Source organism: Dermacentor variabilis, chromosome 1 (genome assembly GCF_050947875.1).
Source record: "Dermacentor variabilis isolate Ectoservices chromosome 1, ASM5094787v1, whole genome shotgun sequence".
NCBI classification, from domain to species: Eukaryota; Metazoa; Arthropoda; class Arachnida; order Ixodida; family Ixodidae; genus Dermacentor; species Dermacentor variabilis.
Genome location: NC_134568.1, coordinates 119,340,566 through 119,362,165, shown reverse-complemented (window position 1 = coordinate 119,362,165; position 21,600 = coordinate 119,340,566). Strand labels below are relative to the sequence as shown.

The window sequence follows — 21,600 nt, the reverse complement described above, 5'->3', positions numbered from 1 at the left end:
GTTTCTTCCGTTCCTTCCTCAAGTCTAGGCTAATTCGAGGTCTTACCATCCTATGGTCACTGCAGTGCACCTTGCTGAGTACGTCCTCATCTTGTATATGATGCCAGGGTTAGCGCACAGTATGAAGTCTATTTCATCTCTAGTCTCGCCGTTCGGGCTCCTCCACGTCCACTTTCGGCTACCCGCTTGCGGAAGAAGGTATTCATCATCCGCATATTATTCTGTTCCGCAAACTCTACTAATAACTCTCCCCTGCTATTCCTAGTGCCTATGCCATATTCCCCCACTGCCTTGTCTCCAGCCTGCTTCTTGCCTACCTTGGCATTGAAGTCGCCCATCAGAATAGTGTATTTTGTTTTCACTCTACCGATCGCCGATTCCACGTCTTCATAGAAGCTTTCGACTTCCTTGTCATCATGACTGGATGTAAGGGCATAGACCTGTACAACCTTCATTTTGTACCTCTTATTAAGTTTCGCAACAAGACCTGCCAGCCTCTCGTTAATGCTATAGAATTCCTGTATGTTACCAGCTATATCCTTATTAATCAGGAATCCGACTCCTAGTTCTCGTCTCTCCGCTGAACCTCGGTAGCACAGGACGTGCCCACTTTTTATCACTGTATATGCTTCTTTTGTCCTCGTAACCTCACTAAGCCCTATTATATCCCATTTACTGCCTGTTAATTCCTCCAATAGCACTGCTAGACTCGCCTGACTACATAACGTTCTAGCGTTAAACGTTGCCAGGTTCATATTCCAATGGCGGCCTGTCCACATTGTGTGACGCCCACTGATACGCCTCGAAGGTAAGTTGATCGCTGAAAGGTGCAGGCAGTCACAGACGACGTAATGATTCCATACATTCTTGACGGTCCGTTTCTGGAAGGCGGCTATATATTCTAACACGATAGGCCGCCGATCCACACTGCTCGTGTTGTGCAAGAGCTGCTGGAAGAGCGCGTCGTCACTCTCTTGGAGTGGCCGCCTCAATCCCCAGGCGCCAACATCATTTAAAATGTCTCGGGCTCGATGAAAGTATCGCTGGCGCACGATTCCGTCAATCAGTCGCCCGAAGATAGGCTTCGTTCCACCATCGTCAGCGACTGAGACGTGCTGCAAATGAACACATCCCTGATCAAGTCATTCTACACTTCACTGCCTTCCAGGATGAGCGCTGTCATCGCTGCCGCTGGGGACATGACGAGATACTAACTGAAGTTCGGAGCGTGACGTGTCCAATTCCCCGCCGGCGGGCAGGGTCTGTCTGGTGTAGTGATTGATTGTCGAGAAAAATTGCTTCCAGGTCATTGTCTTAACCCACGGAGCAAGAAATATTTAGGAGTGGAAACTCCGCTGTTTGCGGCGACCAGTAAAGGTCACAAGCCCGCGGATATATTTTCATGCTGGCGGCACCTGGCAGCATGGGAAGAAATTACCGCCGTTTCGGTTGCCAGGGCAACCGGTTGAGCGTGTTGCTCCCGTTCGGACGCGCGCGCCTGACTTCTACCACGGAGTGGCCGGAGCTGGCGGAGCCGCCGAGCCGCCTGCCGGGCGCTGCTTTTTTTTTTTTTTTTTTGCAATCACTCAGTTCAGCCCTTGGGCGCGGCCGGGCAGCCACCATTGACCTTTTTTTTTTCCGCTGCGGCTTCTACGACGCGCCGCATGGTGCCGCCACTGTATACGGTAGCGTCGGCGCATGCAACAATTGTGACTTTATCTGGTCGCCCGCGTTCACTCGCGATGACGGGAGTTTCACCTCCTATATGTCTTACTCCGTGTCTTAACCTAAAACATTCCTTTAATCGTATCCGTTTGTTTCCTCGTGTTCGACCCCCATAGTTATCATTGTTGAGTGGTTTGTTTTCCTTTCTAGTCAAATAAAGATTGAGCACGTTGTGCGCACATCTTGGTGCGTCTTGTCGCTGCTTATTACGGTAGCACACACAGTGAAGAAATATACGTGGCACGCGCTCATACCCCGGCCTTTCGAAAGAACAAACGAAGCATGCTGTCAAAAGAAAAGAAATTTGTGGAACTCCATAATCGCCAATGAAGGCTCAGAGTTTGGCGTCGCACAACGTTCAGTAAAGAATATCAGCTCAGTTCGCGCAGTACCGATGAAATCCGTGCACTGCCGCCGCACGACGCCATTGTTTGCCGCATCGCGGTGCAATACGTTCCGAGATTTCCCCTAAGTGTGAAACAGACTGTACACGCTTCTATTTGCCTTTAAGAAGATCGGTACGCTTGACGATTATTTTTATGGCTGCAATGCGGCGAAAGGGCAGCGTCTGCTTAGCCATGTAAGTGACGCTGAGCAGGTAATTGGAAACGACATCGTATGTGCCGCCGAAAAAATCGTCGGCACATACGATGCGGCACATACGAGCTAAAGTCATTTTTGCAGTTTCTCATAAAATGTTTGCTACAAATCTGTGTTGTCCCTGATGGCGACAACGGACTTCCATCGACTCTGTGCGGAAATAAACAAAATATATCACTGCATAGCACAAGTACGACATGCGCGCACAGCTTTAACTAGTACGTCCCCTACAATATAGAATAGAGGCAGCAATGTAAATAGCTTGGCCATTTTTTAACAGTGCTCAAGAGACGGAAGTCGAAAGTATTAGTAATCATTTCTGCTTCAGCAATGCCGGCGCGACCAAGGCGCGGGCGTGTATCGTCCAGTAACTCGATTGATCGGTGCAGTGGTGATGCAGGAATGAACTCCGGTCATGTTCAATGCATCGTGCACATATTCAATTTCTCGGCACGGGTGAACTTCGGCCACTGCTAGCGCATACAACAGAAGCAGTTTCCATTCTTGGGCAGCGCACACACAAACGAAACAAGAGAAATAAGACAGGGCAAGCACTGGTCGAACAACTTAAAGTTTTTATATGAATAAAAGGATTATGTACCGAGTAATTATTCAATTCATGTGGGTTACATATAAAAACCGTAATACACTCAGGAGTGATCAATGAACAAGCTCGCTTCGTTTGCCAGTTGTTTACTTCGTTCGGCGCACCGCAGTAATCCCATGTCTGTCGTCTGACTTTTTCGTACCATTTTCTCGTGAATCGGCAGAATTTCACTGGTGGCATCAACCCTTTCGTGTTTACATTGCTGTCGTGAGAGTTAACAACACAATCATAATTTATGGCCATCCGAAGAGGCGCCGTCGCAAACAAGAGAGGTTTCCCGCGCAGCGCGAACTGAACGCAGGCGCGACCGTGAAGGGAAGCGGCGGCGGAAACCTACACCCGTTGGAGGTGAAATCTTTCCTCCAGGGGAGAAACGAGCGCTGGCGTCTAGGATGAAACTTGGTGTGCGTACGTCCATACAGGGGAATCATTCGGAACAGCTCTGACTTCCATCGTTCTCTCTTTCTTGCGCCTCCAATATTCGAAAGAAACGAATATTCGACAATTTCTTATAGTGAATTCTCGAATCGATTACGAATCAAATAGCAAAGATTATTCGTTTCGTATTCTAAACTGCGAATATCCGCACACGTCTATAAACAAGAAGCGATGCTTCGGGGCCTTCGGTCGACGGGAATTCCCTATCTTCTTATTTTATCTCATGTTAGTAAAGTGCACGTTATGCTTCACTTTGTCGTATTGTAATATTTCATGGTGGACTGATTTCCTGTTTTTATACGTCTTCTTTGAAAACAGACAATTAGAAGGAGTATCAGGGAAGAAGGGGAGAAAGAGGCACATGTGAGCGATGACCTCTTTATTCCTCACTGAAATGTGTGAGCCATAGGCCTTCCGGCGTGATGTTGAGGCTGAAAAGGTGAAGGCCTTGTGCTAGCTAGCAGCTTTACGTGGCTTAATTGCTGTCGTTAACTTGATAAAAAGTTCGTGCAAACTTAGAGCAAGTTACGCCCTTGCCATTTGCCGGCTGGTGCCGGATCCACAAAGGTGATCATTCTGAAAAGAAAAAAAGAAAGGACACTACGGATAGTTTTCAGTTCAGCTAGTTTGACAAATTATAGATTGCGCTACGAAATAGGTGATTTATATTAAACCGAGAGCGGAGCGTGGCATAACATACCATATACGTAAATAGGATAGCGTAAAAGCGTGATAAGTTACCTGGAAATTTTATGTGGCGTCACAGATTGCAGAAACGTCTCGCCTGGTTAGCAAAATCTTCACGATAACAAAATCACTTTATTTCGTAAATGAGCGAACATTTCACCTGACAATATTTCCTGCTGTCTTACGGCAAGCTAGAGCAGCAAATGCAAACAATTATCGCTACAATTCATGACATCACACACATATCTGGCCACATGTAAAAATTATGTGCCTCCAGTGTCAAAGTGGCACGTATATACCATTTTGGAGGATTGGTCACACAACCAGGGGCACATACCGAATGGCTATATCAGCGAAAGTCAATTAAATAAGGGAATGCGTTTACATAATGCGCTGTAACTACTAACAGGTCGGTGCGTTTTAGAGATACATGTGAGCCGACATATGTGTTCAGGTTTTATGTAGGAATTTATTTTTCGTTATGCAGAACAGAGGTACGCGTACTGGCACTACTTTGTCGGTCAGCATACAATGGTTATATGAGCCAGCATACAAGGGTTATATAAAGCTTCGCTTTAGGTCACCTGGATAACGAGTAACCGTTGATAAGCCTGATGGCTGGGACATGGGCACTATATAACTGTTCTCAGGCCGCGGCGCGCTTAACCGGCATGGCGACATTCAGACATGGACAGTCACGCGGACAGGCTCATATACAGGCTGCTGACTGTGAAGAAGACAATTGCTTGCGCACGCTTAGCAGGGTCGTGCTCGTCCGACGTCTTTTCTTTTGACAGAAAAGTCAAAAGCTGTCCCATGTAGGGCTATATAGGCAGGCGAAATAAAATAAAATAAATTGACGAACAGGGTTCTAACAATTTGGAACTTTCGCGGTGCCTTTGATAACGATCGTGAAAAACAAATTTAGAAACGAACGTTATATAGCGCGGCGTTTTGAAGCTCCGGCGGCAGCTCAGTAGCTCGCGATAAGTTTTCGTGTCCGGATCTCGTTGGGCGCGCTCATGCTGACCAGTTCCAGTGGTCTCGTCCTTGACGCAGGGTATGTGTGTCCGCAGGGCTGGAACGACGTGAGCTACCACGGCTGCCCGCAGATCCGCACGCCAAACATCGACGCCCTTGCCTGGAACGGGATCCGGCTGCGCCGCTACTACACGCAGCCGCTCTGCACGCCGTCCAGGGCAGCGCTGCTCACGGGCCGCTACCCCCTTAACATGGGTATGTGGTCAGGGGCAGGCCCCCCCACCGTGACGTGCGCATGTGCATGGCAACGCGAACTATGCGCGAACTTTCACGCACACATGCACGGCAACACCAGATGGACATTTGATGCATTTCCAGCGCTTAAAAGAAATAGTGGGGGAAATAAGAGAGGAGGAAAGGCGCAAGGACAGGGGAGACGCTGGTCTTCAACTAAATGCAGTACATGAAAAGGTGCAGGTATATACATACATTCACTGATCATGCACCAACAGACGTGGTGATGCCACACGCAATGTACCTAGATAAAGCGCGCAACGCGATTGAGAAACGTTTCGGTAAAGCTGAAGTTTTGTTTGACAAGAGTGAAAGAAAAAGCGCTTCGTTTATGTGACGAGATGAGCCTCACAACTCTGCGTATAACGCTTGAGAACAAACGCTAAGGTAGACGCTTTGAGTGTCTTTTTTTCTGTCAGAACGTGCAAGGAAGATGTTCCACTGCGGGCAATAGTTACAGAAAGAGAGTCCTGGCAAGGCGCCCTTTCTAGGTTCCTCCTGAATCGGTATGTTTTTAGGGGGTTTTACGTGCCAAAACCACGACATGATTATGAGGCACGCCGTAGTAGGGGACTCCAGAAATTTGGAACACCTGGGGTTCTTTAACGTGCACCTAAATCAAAGTACATGGGTGTTTTCGCATTTCGCCTCCATCGAAATGCGGCCGCCGCGGTCTGGATTCGATACCGCGACCTCGTTCGTAGCAGCCCAACACCATAGCCACAAAGCAACTACGGGGGGCCTGAATCGGCTGCATGTTTTTCGCGTGTAAAATCCTTTCTTGGAGCACAACTCTAATTGTGTGATTGATTTCTTTGCGCGCAATGACATTACGGAGCCCTATCCGCCTTTTCAATTAATGTGGTTGACTTGTTTTATTCTGTTCCGAAACCTGATTTGCTCAGAGCTGTGAGAACCTTTATCGAAAAATCTGACCCCATATCTTTTGCGAACTCTACTGGTTTATCTATTGACAGCTACTTTGAGATGATTAATTTTTATCTATCTTCTATCTTTATCGCTTTTAACGAGGAACCTTTTCTTCAAAATGAACGGTGTCTGTATTGGTTCCTGTGTTGCGCCGTTTCTATGTTATCTATATTTAGCTCAACGCGGCAAGCGCATAAAGTCCCTGTGTGATCAATCAAAAGTGCTAAGAATTTTTAGATATTTCAACGACTACCTGCTTGTTTCTAAATTGGGGGCTCCTAGGACATTCAGACAATTCACAATAGTGTTCTTGAAGTATTCGAGCGATCTGCACCAGGTTTGAATTTTACTAATGAGATGCCTGTCGACGACTGCCTGCAGTTCATTTACCACTGTCTTTTTCTCAAAGAACACGTTTGCTGGAACTATCAACCAAGATCAAAAATGGTATCTTAAATTACGATTCGGCTCACTCAAAGGTGGTTAAGCGTGGCATAGCTGCCAACTACTTGCGCTCAGCTCTGAATAGGTCGCGCGAACCCGAGCTGGCAACGAGCTCGCAAGCACAAGCCAAACATCTTAGCAAGGCGGGTTTCCCCCAACAGATAATCGCCTCGTGCTAGAAAGCCTCCTCGAGGAGATCAACTGCCGAGGATCAAAAGCAAAAGGCGTCCGGACTCGGCCGGTTAAGTGACCGGTTGTTGTGCCTTATGTGCGCCATGCACCTGTCGCACCGCTTAAAAAGCACGGCTGCCAAATGTGCTGTCCCTGTGCTGCTTTCAGCGCTAGAAAAGCTGGCTCGAGTGTGCCGAGCAGTGAACGACCGAGGGCACAAAGGTCCTGCCTGCACGAAGAAGCACGCTATCCCTTTCGTTGCGTGTAGTACCGGGGTCGTTTACTACATCCCCCTGTCATGTGTCAAATGCTGCATCGACCAGACCGGTCGTTGCGTTGACAGATTGGGAGAATACCGTGTGCAAGTCCGGGCGCTATAGCGGGATCCGGTCACTTAGCGTGCCATTGTAAACGATGCCACTGCGCACCAATATTTAACAGCACACGTGTTCTAGGCAGGTACAAGGATGAAACGTGTCGTCTGATTCTTGAACCTTTTGCATTCAAAAAGAAAATGATGAATGTATCAGAACAGCTTTTATCGCTCTGTAAATGATACGACACGATTACCTGTATCAAAACCTGTCTGCCATGCACCTTTCGGACGAGAACTGGTGTATTCAGCATGGTATGACCGATGGCAAGCCATGCATCTTTGAAAAGGGGCTTCAAGCATCCGCTACAATTCATGTTCCGCCGTCTGTTGGCGCATGATCAGTGAATGTGTACGGTGTATACTTGCACCTTTTCATGTACTAGATTTAGTTGAAGACCAGCGTCCTACCTGTCCTTGCGTCTTTCCTCTTCTCTAATTTTTGAAGGCGAAAGCCTTAAGAGGAAGCTTTAGCTCGGGCGCAATTCCGACGCGGCCTGTTGAAATACATGTAAAACGCAAAAACGTTTTTCCGAGATAACCCCTGGACCGATTTTAATCAAATTTATTGCATTTGAGAGACAAAGTTAAATTCTAGTGACTGTTGGAAGCAGAATTTATATTTAGGACATGAATTTTCTTGCAAGAATTTTTAAATGCGAAAGTTCGAAAAAAATAGAAGCATGAAGTTTACAAACGCATAGCTCCGCACCAAGAACAGATATCGTGGTTCTGTAATCGGCATCCATTAGATCATTGAAATCGGACAAATTCGATGTCATTTTACATATTACGCGGATTTGTTACGTTGTTTACAAGGGTTCTGCAAAAGCTGTATTTCCATATTACAAAATTTCTTTAGATTCATGTCTAACATATCAATTTTGTCCGCTTTAGATGTTCTATTAGATGCAATTCACAGAATTGTATTATAATTTTTCGTTGCTGAGTTACAGAGTTGTACACTTGATAGTATCGTTTTTTGAAAATTTTCGATGTTTGCCAATTTTTAATAAAAACTGTGCGACCTAAATAAAAAATTCGAAAACAGCAGTCACTAGATTTTAAGTTTTTCTTTTAAATGCAACAAATCTCATCGAATTTGGTGAAGTGGTTGCCCAGAAAAACGAATTCTCCTTTTACATGTACTTAGGAGCACCCGAGCTAAAGCTTCCTCTTAAGTGCCTCATGGGTTGAAAAATCCGTAGTCCGGCGTTATCGAAAAATTGACCGTCCGGCGTTGTGGCACCAAAATTCAGTGGTACCAAAATTGATGGTGCCACCTACAACCGTTGGTGGGAGTCGAAACGACGACCTTTAGTGTTAAGGCAAAGTTCGTTAAGTCACTCGAACCCACGACCATTGGTGGGAGCCGAAGCCACGACCTTTGGATTTAATTAAGGCAAACTTAACGAAGGCCCTCGAACCCACGATCATTGGTGGCAGTCGAGCCCCCAACCTTTGGTGCTAATTATGGAGAACTTGATTAAGGCACAGTTAATTGAGATACGGTTAATTAAGGGACCCTAACCCACGACTTTTCATGGGAGAAAACAAGTAATAAGAAGTAACAACAGATTCGGATGAGAATGTCAAGTAATTTAATTAATGTCTAGTGAGCGCGCACGCTTTCGCCCTCATCCTCTTTAGCGTGTGCTCAAGTCACTGTCGACTTATTCCTATTTCTTTTAAGCGCTGGAAATGCATGAAATGTCGGCTTTCCGACTATCCCAGTTGTCCGCTTTAAGAAGCAGATGGAAGAGCGTGGACGCGAACATCTTGTGAGTTCGTGACCTTCGAGGTTGGAGTGTTGTTTGGGGTATGACTGATTGAATGATTTCCTACATCGAAACTGATCACACTATGGCCTCAGCATGAGAGGGGGGTAAAGAAAGAGAGGAACAAAGAGAAGCATGCACTTCCCATTCGGCGGTCTACGCCAGCGGAACACGCGAATTCCCACAAGGACATTGACTAGCGTCTCTCTGGCATTCACGTCGTTCCTGGGAGCTGTTCACTCTCTAGGTGAGGTGGTTCGGGGATGTAAATGTTCGGTGCTCTTGCTCGGCAGGCCATTGCAATCCGAGAGGAGATGCCGAGTGGTTGGGCCGACCCCAGCAGTGCATGCACTGCACACAACCTGCAACGTTGTTGAAGAAGTTTTGTCTTCTGCCGCTTGCATATCAGACGTATATAATTACGGCTATCCTGTTCTCCGTCTATGGTTCACCACTCTGTCAGTGCGGCTCCAGCGCGGACCTTGCGTATTAACAAATGCGTATCTGTGCGTATCGACTGAAGGTATCTCGTGCGCGAGACAGCGCTATGCGTATGTCATCGAGTTCAAGGCGACAAAAAGCTTTTTTTTTAGCTAATCACTAAAGTGCTTAGTACTAGCGAAAGGGTGCGTATATTTTAGTAGTGTAATGTTATTATAATTACAGCATACTTAGGATATTTTGGCACCTTTAAGCGGTACCAACTACTGCTTTCGCATAGAACAGATACATACTAAAAATGAGAACAAGATGGTGCTGAACAAAAGAGAGGTAACAACAACAAAAAAGTCGGACTTGAAGTCGGGTAAGATAAATAAGGACATGTCCCAATATACGTAGTCCGCATAAAACCGACTAGAACCTAAAGCCAGCTGAAATAATTTTCGATATTGCCTGGATTGAGCTTTGAAATTTGATAATTAATACCTCATATTAAGTGCAATTTTCATGATCTTTATAAAATGGAGGTACATTAAATTGTTACTGCCTCCTAATTGATAATAAACAACTACCCCCAAAGGTATAATAAAAAGGATATTAACTCTTTTTTTGTTGATTAGTCTTTCAAAACTCATTTTATTAGCGGCAAATTATGTCCACCTCGTCTAGGAAGTGTTCTGCAAAAAGACCAGGTTCACTATGCTCATAGCCCTTTTTAAAATTTGTATAGTCTAAATATACGTGTTAACCAATGTCGACGTGAAAGGAGGCAAGGTCGACATACATGGTATATGTATTCATATATACTGAAACTGGGGCATTAAACATGAAGCCATGTGCGTAATTGCATGATATTTTTTGCATTATTTTTTTTTCGTTACATTGTCAGCTATCAGTTTTACTTCAAAGCTGCAACGAGTCGTTTGATGTCGTTATGATCTCTGAAACCTGGTGCACCAGTGAAATAGACGTTACTCGGTTAAACAGTTACCAAACGTTCTTTGTATACCGTGCTTCTGACCGCTGTGGTAGTGTGTGTGTTTTGTTTAAGAAGGCATGGCAGCCTGAATTACTACCCATGTTCCCTACATCTACATATGATTATGAAATTTTGCCCACTTGTGTCGATAATGTGATTTTTGTAGTGTGTTATCGTCCACCTCAGGGTTGGTTTTCCAATGTCTTTCGTTTTGTTAAATTACTGTTCTCCTATGTTAATAACTGTTTAAAGCTGCTGTTTGGTGGTGATGTAAACAATAATTTATTAGTGTCAGATACTCATGCTAAACATCTTGGCATTTTACTGAAAGTAAACTGACTCTCCAATGTTATTAATTTACCAACGCGCATTACATCTTCCTGCTCGTCATTACTAGACGTGTTCGTGACGAATTTTGAAACTGACAGTCTTAAAGCTGGTACAATTTTTTTCTTATATCATTTACCACTTACCCATATTCCTCTGTATTAAACACACAAGGAAAAAGCTTAATGATTTAAGGGTGTGTTTTCGTATTATTAACACCGAGAATCTCCTTAAATTTAGGAGCACGTTAGAAGATGTTGATTGGGCTTGTACGCTTCCCGAAACTGACCCGAACAAACCGTATGACATTTTATAGGCATCATTAAAAGTGTTTATAAAGAAAGTTTTCCTATAAAAACAGCAAAGCGCAATCACCGTACCCGCAAACCGTAGATCACGACTGACCTGATGAATAAAATTAACCAGAAGCATAAACTTTATTAGAAATTTATCAAAACAAAAGAAATCAGTGTGCTGAAGGCTATCAAAATCTGCCGTAATCACCTGAATAAAGAACTTGATCGAGAAAAAAGGCGCACTTTGCTCACAAGTTTGGTTCTACTAGAGGTAGGATGAAGATAACGTAGAAAAAAATTAAGCAGTCTCTTTTCTCTCACCAATACTCATAATGAAATTAGTGTTATCAGGCAAAATGGGGTTGTGATATCAGGACAACAATTAGTAAACAAATTCAGCCAACATTTAGTTGACGTTTCAAGCCCGCCATGCGTGCATAACGCCCTTAGCAATATTCATTTAAGCAGTGAAACCATATTTCTCGACCCCGTTGAAGAACATGAACTACTACAGGTGTTCCAGGAGCTTAACAATACTATAAGTGTAGACATTCACGGAATGCAATTAAAACCTATTAAGTTTGCCCTTGATATCCTGATTCCATACCACACGCATATCTTTAATTTGTGCACTGCTGATGCCATCTTTCCGTCTAAAATGCTGATTGCACGCGTCTCTGTCATATATAAAAAAGGTCACAAAATGACCTAGGAAATTATTCAGAGGACTAATTCACAACTAATTCACAGACGCTTTGCAAAGTTCTAGAAGGAACAACATATTATAATTGATTCGCACTATGGATTTCGTAGGCATCGTTCTATGTAGCAGGCGTTATTGGATCAAAAAGAGTACATAATAAAACACCTTGATCAAAATAAAATAGTTGTCGGCATCTTCGTAGATTTTACAAAAGCGTTTGATTTGTTTAATCATGCATTACTAATCCGAAAACTTGATCTTTATGGCTGCCGAGGTAACGCATGATCTCTTGTACGGTCCCACATAAGGAATCACAGCCAAGCTGCGACCTCACCCCCGCATGATTACTCCTGCATTTTACCCCTGCATTACCCGATGTTTACACCTGCAAAGTATATAGTATATGCTGACGAGACGAGAATGCTTTTTTTTTTCAGGAATTGAAGTAAATGCTTTAGTATATAGTGTGAATTCTGCCCTCTAAATTTTATACGAATGGACACAAAAAGAGTGGTTTATAGATTAATGTCGTGAAAACAAAATCAATCATCTTTAGAGCAAAACATAAGAAAGTCACACTAACAAAAGACATTTGCTTCAATAGTGTTCATTTAAATGTAGTACCTACATTGAAAGAAAACTGGGTGTTCAATTAAAAAATGACCAGAAATGACCATATCTACTTTATTGCCAGCAAACTGCCGCAAAATTTTAGGTTTACTTTGTCGATGTCGTCAACTACTGCCACCAAGAGCAATGCTGGTAGTGTATCATTCGCTCTTTAATTCTCGCCTCAATTATAGTAATTTAGTGTGGGAGAAAACGTCAGAAGAAAACATCAAAAAGTTGCTCATATTGCAGAAATGCTTTCTGCGAATAATAGAAAATGTTCCTAGGGCATTCCACACGCAAGGACTTTTTCTTAAATATAGAATACATAAGATGGCTAAACTGTAAAACTTTCGTTTACGCCACGCTTTGAAGCGCTAGATTACTAATAATACATTTTTTTTTCGTGAACTGTCTAACACTGAACAAAGCTACAAAGTACACACACTAGAAATGTCGATCAGTGGCATATTAGAATATACAGAACAACATATGACTACCAAGCACTTGAAAATATACTACCACGTCTTCTAAATGCCCTTTGTTAAAACAATATTGCCCTAGAGACCACCTCGTCCAAGAAGCTGTGAGAATATTTTTTACTGACGGACTGACTGACATTCCATTGTATCTATAAAGCAAATTACTGCATTGTTCTCTTCGTTGCTTTATGTATGTCATTTATTCTTTCACGCGGGAAGTACCTGTCACGATCATATGTGCTATTGTATAACTCATATGTACTGTAATTTGAAAGTGTTGCCCACTGTTATTTGCGGCCAAAGTTTGCGACCGGGTGTCCATGGCCAAGTGAAGCTGTACAAGAGGCAGCTTTTACTATGGGCCCCCGGCCACCATGTATATTGTGGTGGTGAAATAAACTTTTTTATTATTAGACATTACGTTTTTTTTTTTCGGGCCCTCTATTTTTTTTTTTACTCGCATCGAAATTTTTCATTCGCTTTCTTACGCGCATGTACGTCGACGTTATTGCGTGAACTTTATTGACACGCCTTTATCATTTATTTTACCAAGAGTCGAGGTGTGCCAATCCCGGTGATAGTATAGTCTATGGTGCAATCTTGTTCATTTTTCGACTATATTGACGCTAATTACGCCAGTGTCGTTAATTTTATCATCTTGCGAGTAATTTTTTCTTGTTGTCGCGTTGAGACCTGCATTTCGGTATCTTTTGGGACTCGCTAGGACACTCTGGAGGCGCGAAAGGGCCGTTGTTTGACGAAAAGGTCAGATACACAGATACCACCACACCAAACCTGTGTGAAGTCGCCAAAGAAGAGCTTGTCTTAAAAAAAAAGACACCCTGCATGTTTCGCATCAAAACCAACTTTCTCAATGGAGTTCAAAAGAAAGGGCCTACAAGTACCTTCTTAAGGTACCTCAGCACATAGGTTGATACTGAGTATAGTTTTGGTATACATGACTGTCGGTAAAGATGATAAATGAATGAATGTATCCCGGGCTTGCAACTTTCTTGCAGGATTACAGCATTCAGTCATCTACAACGAGGAACCGAGGGGGCTTCCACTTTCGGCTACACTGTTGCCCCAGTGGTTGACAGACCTCGGATATGTCACTCATCACCTGGGAAAGGTATTAACTGAAACAAACTATAGCGTCACAGAAGTGTCGAGCTTGAAACTTGGAGATATTTCTGCATTTATTTTTGTTCGCACATGGCTACGATGGCCATTTCTAGAAATTGATCGCTTTTTTTTCTGCTTGGAGTGAGTTAATTAATAATTTCCCAAAAGCCTCCTACCTTACTGTTGTCCTGCGGGACAAAACTAAGTAGGAGATCCACTGTATGCGGTAACACATCTTGGAGGCGGATATCTCGAGACTGTTTAGAACCGTCAGGATTTATGCTAGATGGGTACGACTTAATACATTACCACCTAACTTAAATTCTGCAATTGCAACATGTACCCTAAAATTGATAACTAAGAGTATAATTAGTGAACATATTTAGAAAGCTGAATACTGAAATTTTCATTTGTCAATATTTTTTAAATTAATTTATACTGTCAGCCCCACTAGTGCTATTACCGGGGTGGAAAGAAAAAAAAAGCCCTAAAATCTAAGGCACTCCCATCCCGCAAACAGCAAGTAATTTACGGCAACAACAGCAATTGCACGGTACAAACAATGGCTACCTTACCAAATCACCCGGAAAGGCGGAACTGCGCTATCTACTAAAGGCAATCCTAAAGGACCCCTCACAATGCAGACCCCGTCGGAAATTTTGGTTTCATACTGGGAGTTGTAAATTAAGGATAATCCAGGGAGCGTTATGCCACAAGAGCTTTCTAAAAAAAAGGTACATTAGTAGTCAAGATAGAAGCAAATGAGGTGTCAAAAGCAATGATGTGAGGAAGCGATCGCTCTCTGTGCACCAGAGGCTCTCTCGCATTACTTCGACCTTAATCGTCTCTCATATCGAAGCTGAGGGCCCACACTATTAAACAAATGTACAGCCTTTAGGTCGTGTATCTTGCCACGCAACGATAATCGTCATCTGTCTTGCTTGCGTTTCCTTCTTGAAAACGCTGCGCTCGCTACTTTCCTGTCTAGAATGCTCTGTAATGCCGATAACGCGCATGCCGTTCGTGACTTGGCAGTAACGGGCTAACAGCATTTAAGAAAGGAAATGCGGACAAGACAGATGACGATTATCGTTGTGTGGCTAGATACGACCCAAGGGTGTAATTTTGTCTAAGAGTGTACTTCCTTCGCGACACACGCGAACCCTGCCTTTCTTTTGTCTCATTTCTTGGTGAGCGGCGCATTTCCATAACCACTCGCTCGCAGGCCGAGTGGCTCCTTCAAGTAAAAAAGTCAAATTTGCCCGACAGGCGAAGCATTGGTTGCGATAGCAAATTTTTAGACAGCTATACGAACTAATTAAGATTAATCGTTTTATCAGCTGTATGAACCGCCGTAAGAATTCTCTTACTAAATAAATGAACAAGCACGTTATCACGCGCGACCTCACTCAATGACCGCAGACACTCGCTGTGAGAACGCTGGCGCGATGAAGAGCGGCAGCAGCGGCGAGCGAATTTCCCTTCTTGCTGCCTCTCGCTTCAACACGAACTGTAGGTGCGCGAGAACACAGCGCACACGAAGCCATCAGCTAGCTCAGGTCGGCTAGCCTTCGAACCCAGCGCAGGTTGCCTCCAAGATAGGAAACGCGCGGCCGCGTTCAGCCGCCGCAGCTGGAGCAGAAGAGGAGATATCTGCCGGCTCCTCCTTCGCGCGCGTGAGAATACGGCGCGCACTCTCCCGCCTTCCTCCCTTGCGAACGCGAGAAGACAGCCGCATCAAGCTACCATCCTTTTCGCCTCGCCCTTGCAAGCTTTCGCTTGCACCTACAGCATATGGCGCGCGGCCGCGACGTTATCGCACTTGGACATTATAGAACGTCACGGTGACGCCGACGGCGGAAATTCACCTCAAGTGTTCATACAATTGCTATCGCAATGTAAGAGCGTGCGGGGTTTTGCTTGAATCTTCAGCTGTTTTCTCGGTGTACAGTACATCACTGTAATGTTTGCAACCCCGATCTACACCGCGTGATTTACGCTTCGCGCTTGTCGGTTAACAGTGCTCAAACTTGGTGAGGGACTTTTAAAGTAAAATAAAAAAAATGTCTGAAAAATAATTAAGAGGAAGAGACGGGCGATATATATATATACTCGCTCGTTATATATGCGACCCTGGATATGATCAACATACCATTTATTTCAGTGGCACATCGGTTTCTTCAAAAAGGAGTACACTCCCACAATGCGAGGGTTCGAACGGCATGTGGGCTTCTGGGGCGCCTACATCGACTACTACAAGCACGAGAAGATCTATCTCGGGGTGAGATTATTTGCGGGCCGTTCCGTGGACGCTTACATTTCGGACATTTGTACTGATAGGGCGTCCCGGCTAACTTTAACCAGAATTTAAAAACATGCGAATGCTGAGGACTGTGTTCTCAGTCCAGTCTCAGTCTCTGTCCAACATTACCATCGTTCTGTCCAGCTATAGGTGGCATTCGCATATTTTTAATGTTCGGCTGAAGTCACGTGGGACACCCTGTATAGAGGTCCTAACCGCCTTGGTTGCTTACTATGAATTATGTAAATTGCTTTGCACGGGGTCGCCGGATTGAATCCCGGCCACGGCGGCCGCATTTCGATGGGGGCGAAATGCGAAAACACCCGTGTACTTAAATTTGGCCGCACGTTAAAGAACCCCAGGTGGTCCAAATTATTCCGGAGTAGTCCCCAACTACGGCGCGCCTCATAATCAAATCGTGGCTTTGACAAGTAAAACCCTGTCATCTTTTTTATTCATAGTGCTCCAATAGCAACACACAGGTCATTATAATATAGTGGTTCAACAACAACACACGGGCACCTGCAGACACGGCCAAGGCCTGTACGCGTGAAGCCGTGACGTCACTCAAGTGTACCTTCCATTGGCACCCGCATGCATGAACGCTATAAGCGTGGCGTGTGGCTTCTCGACGTACTCATTTTATTGTAAATGCCTCACTTTGTGTGATGTTGAGGCTCCAAGCGTTCAGACCCGCCGCGGTGGCTCAGTGGCGTTCTGCTGCCGAGCACGACGGGGTCGCGGCTCTGATTCCAGTCCGCGGCGGACGATAAGGACTGAACGCAAAAATGCTCGTGTGCTTAGATTTATAGGTGCACGCGCAAAAGTCCCAGGCGGTCAACTTTAGTCTGGAGCCCTGCGCTGTTCGGCGTCTCTCATGATTCCAGTGTTATCTTCGGACGTGCAAAAACACGCACCGATCAATCGAGAGTTATTCGATTCGGCTGCACTTCGTGAACTATATTTCAGACCAGTTTCGAGCTCGTTCGGAGCGAGCCCGACATCCCCTGCACGAGTCCATCGGCACACTTGCCGGAAGTGCAGGGCGTTCTGAATAGGCGTGGTGCGTGCACCGTGTGAAGCGAATGACAGCGCAACATGTGCAGCCACGTCGCAACTGAATCAAATGTGCATAATTGCGGCGCCTCTTGAACTAGTTCAGGAAGTGCAAGGGATTGCGGTGCACCTCTTCGGTGTTGTTGTTCCTTCACACCGCGACACCAGGAAAACATGGTGTCGCTATAAAGATGGTATACACTGCATATAATAGTGCGCCGCCTTCAGTAAGAAGCTACGTTCTTTGAAAGACGCGCTTTGCTTCGCTACGATGGCTGTCCTGCTATACATCGAGGGTGCGGGAAATCGGGATTGATAAGCGATCTGACCACAATAAGAGGGCTCTGTTAGCAATAGATCATCGCGCGACAATAAATTTGAGAGACGCGAGCGGAACAAGTGACAGACACAGCGCCAACTGTCTACGCCTGTTTAAAACGCACAAGAAAAAGAGTCTCTACAGCGCTAGTTTCTGCCGTGGGCCTTCGCGCTGATCGGGAACAGTTCGGATATGCTTCGTTTTACGCGCTGCTGCATGGGGTCAAATATCCTTGACACAAAATATATCTCCAAGGACGTCGGCTGACGCAGCGTCTGCGCTCTCTCTAGCAAGGCGATAATGCAGCGCTGGAGATCGCGGTAAAGACGAGGTTGTTTCACGTTATTCCCTCTTTTCTCCATTTCTGCTCTTTCGGTGCGCTTGGAATGTTTGGGGACAGCACAATAATTATCCGTCTTCCTTCTTATAAGACGCACGGATAGTTGTGAAGGCAGTTATCGCGAGCAACCATATTTGTTTCCATTGCCATATATGGCCAAGTTCATTGATTGTTCAGAATTGATGACGCGCCTAATGTGCGTGGGGTAGCTAAATTCTCAGCCCAGCGAGATGGGTAGCGTTCCGCGTTTTATGCGAGCGCGTCTATCGTTCGCAGTGCAGATCTTATGCCAGCATAGCTATCAACGGCAAGCACTCTCTTCCTTTTTGTCGCTAGCTGTCATCCTTCTCTCCCTCCTCCTCCTCCTTGCCCCACACTGCTGACCGATGTTCGGGTGTCAGCTGTGCGCTAGACAGTTACGGTGTGGTCAGCAGCAGGCTTTCATTTTCTCTGCAAATCAATCTCTGTCTCTCTCAGTGCGCGAAAATATGCAAATTCCCTCTGTTATACAAAAAAAAAACGAACGAACATGCAAGAAACCAAGCTGAGCTTTACTGCAGTTTCAGTAGCCGATTTGACAAGCTCCGTAGTTAAGACTCACCTGCGGAACTCGTGGTGGGCATACAAACTTGTTTCGGAGTACCACGTGCCATTATTCAGCAGCGGGGCCTTCCAGAGACACGAAATGCACCTTGCGATGTTTCCACTGGAATTAATTGCCTCATATATACTGACATTCTGGTGGATCCGTATGTCACCATCTTTCAGCAAAACTTTTTACCTTAAAAAAATATTTCACGTCTGCCTTCTAAATACAATATTATAATTACGGTTCGGCAAAGTTCATCCAAGCGAGCTGAGAAACGTTAAAGTTTAGTATTTTATATTTTTATCAATAAGTATGATTCAAATATATCTCTTCTGCCAGCCGGCATAATTTGCAACTGCGACGCAGGGATGTTGAATGATATAATGCTAACGTAGTCCAATAAGCAAGCTGTGCATAGAATAAAGTAGGATGTTTGCCAGTTCATAAGTGTGAAGGGTGACATAGCAAAGAAAAAATAAAAAGCAGGAAAAAAGCTTTAAAATGGGTCATTTTAGATGGTAAAATGTTTCAAATATTGAGCATCATAACATTAAAGGTTATCAATTTAATTTTTCCCGATTACTGCATTTCTGTAGTACGTGCTCGAGCGACTTGATCCACAATAAAAATGTTGCCATAACTAATAGTGAGGACAGTAAGTTGTTAAGCGTACCTTATTAATCACAACTGTTCTCTTTTTCAGTCAACCCAGTCGCCAGGACTGGACATGAGAAGAAATTTCTTCCTAGCCAGGAACGATAGTGGAAGATACGTCACTGAGCTCTTAACTATGGAAGCCTTGGAAGTTATCGAAAATCATCCAGAAGACAAGGTAACATAGAATTCATCTGGTGTAGCAGCAAAACATAACGTTAAAATTATCAAAAACAAAAAAAGAACGTGGATAAGAGTCTCGAATGCTTTGCATAGGCTACAGCCTACAGTCCTTTGCTTTGCCTTAACGGGTACTGCTTCCCAACGTTGTTTCACAGCCTTTGTTTTTGTACCTGGCACACCTAGCTCCCCACTCGGCCAGTCCCCAAGATCCTTTACAAGTGCCTGACAAGTACGTCGAGCAGTACCGAGACATCGGGTCTCCGGAACGGATGAAGTACGCAGGTGAGAGATAAACATGTACGATGGTAAGCTCGCCTATACAGCTTCTCCTTACGGGTACCTCTTACAGTGTTAGATTGCAGGTGCGCAGCTGCTGATAATCCTAACACATTCAAAGGACCGATTATCGATTTAAAGTGTCAACGGAGCATCACGTGCCGCGACGTCACCGATTCGCAACGACCAATTACGCGTGTCTCCGCTCAGCACTGATCAATAAAGCTGAGCACCTTTCCAGTTCAGTATCCTAGCCGCGGGCGAACATGTACTATCGTGAGCAATATGAGCGAGGACACGCAAACCCGTGGCAAATAGCCTCGAAACCAAGTTAGAGCGATACGCGGATGGGGCTGTCGAAAACATAGGGGAAATGGCCCCCATTTTCCCTCTGTTTGCTCAGTTAGCTCTTGCGCTAACTGTTGGAACTCCCCATGCACCGCGCCTGCGTTTGCCAAAAACGGCAGCTTACGGCATTTCACGGGCCGCCGATGGACGATAAGGTGGTTACGTGCACAGTGACTTATAACGGGTAACTGTTTTTTTCAGTCGTGTTGTTTTTTTTTTTAGAGCGCAGCTCTTAGGCGCCCGTTCCTGCGTTTAGCGTAAGGTATTTTTATATATACCCCCATAGGACCTCATGTATATCTTATGAAGCGCATCGGGTCACGTGCTCCAGACAGACGGGCAGATTTCCCAGGGAAGTACCTCTCGAATGTTTACGCTTCAAAACATTGCTGCTACTCTCCACGCTTCGGTGCAAGAAGTTATCAGTAACCGCACTATGAAACAGATTTGTCAATGTGCGCTATCGATGCGAAGTTCCGCACTTTGTACAAAGAGGCGTATGGTGGGAGTGGCAACAGTTATATAACAGCGTCCTCCTTTCCACTTTTTTTCCGACGGCGGCCGCCGTGTATTGCCCCTAGCGGGGTTCGAGGCTATCTGACAAGCGTTCCTGTGTTCCTGCTCATATTTTTCACGATAGTATGTACATACATACGGTATCTAGAGAAAAGAAAAACACAGTGCCCGGCCCCTAACGTGCTGTACTGGCCATGCCTGCAGCGCGATATACACCCGATTGCCATATGGATACAGGAGACTGTACGCAGTGCCAAGATTCTGGTTCTGAGTTCCTGGTTCGGAGTGGGGCGTCACTTAAAGGGGTCGCTCGCTTACGCCGCCGGAGCGCCTCAAAACGGAGTAGCAGGCCTGCTTGCGGGGCGTCACACTAGCTAAAAGCGGACCGCGACGCGTCGTCCGTCTCAATCGTCGAGTTGCTTGCTTGCTGGTGAACTGTCGAGGTCGGGAGGCTGAAGTTACAGAAACAAGTTTATTTGTACAGCAAGCATTAGAGCCCACATATTTACAGTACTATACTGAGGCTATCATAGTATAGCCCCAGTATAATGTGTGCTTCAATCCAGTGATTTAGACTGCTCAGATATGCATGTAGACTTCTCAGATAATCCGAGCAGGCTACATGACTGAATCGAAGCACGCAGCTACATGGTGATCAAAGCACCTTACTTGTTGTCAGAGCATTCTCAGACCGAATGAAGGTCTTTTTAAAACAAACGTTTTCCCTGTGTTCCTAGACCAGGGAATCCAACGACCTTGTCCCGGCCAACCAGCGAGGTAAACTTTCGCAGCATTCCGCCCATGGCGTAGCACCTTCGTTCAGGCCTACGATGAAATCATGAGGCAATCGGGAAGCATGGGTCGATGTTATTTCCGCAGAAGTCGTCGTTTGTTGGTTCCTTGTAGCAATTAGAGGAGCCAGGCCTTGACAGTCGCTAACCCTTCCAAGAAGGTGGCGGTTGCCGACATTTTGAAGGTAGCTTTCAGAGACACGTTAATCCGGCAGGTCGTCGTTTCGAGCGTTGTT

At 45.1% G+C, this 21,600-nt stretch overlaps 1 protein-coding gene across 1 annotated transcript in view; it reads left to right on the top strand.

Annotated features, from left to right (window-relative positions):
- LOC142583780 (arylsulfatase B-like) overlaps positions 1-21,600 on the top strand; it is an 85,944-nt gene that overhangs the window by 50,734 nt on the left and 13,610 nt on the right. Inside the window, exons 2-6 of the mRNA XM_075694239.1 lie at positions 5,134-5,293; positions 13,885-13,997; positions 16,155-16,271; positions 19,300-19,428; positions 19,589-19,715. Coding sequence (XP_075550354.1) covers positions 5,134-5,293; positions 13,885-13,997; positions 16,155-16,271; positions 19,300-19,428; positions 19,589-19,715 — 646 coding nt within the window. The remainder of the gene's footprint in view (positions 1-5,133; positions 5,294-13,884; positions 13,998-16,154; positions 16,272-19,299; positions 19,429-19,588; positions 19,716-21,600) is intronic.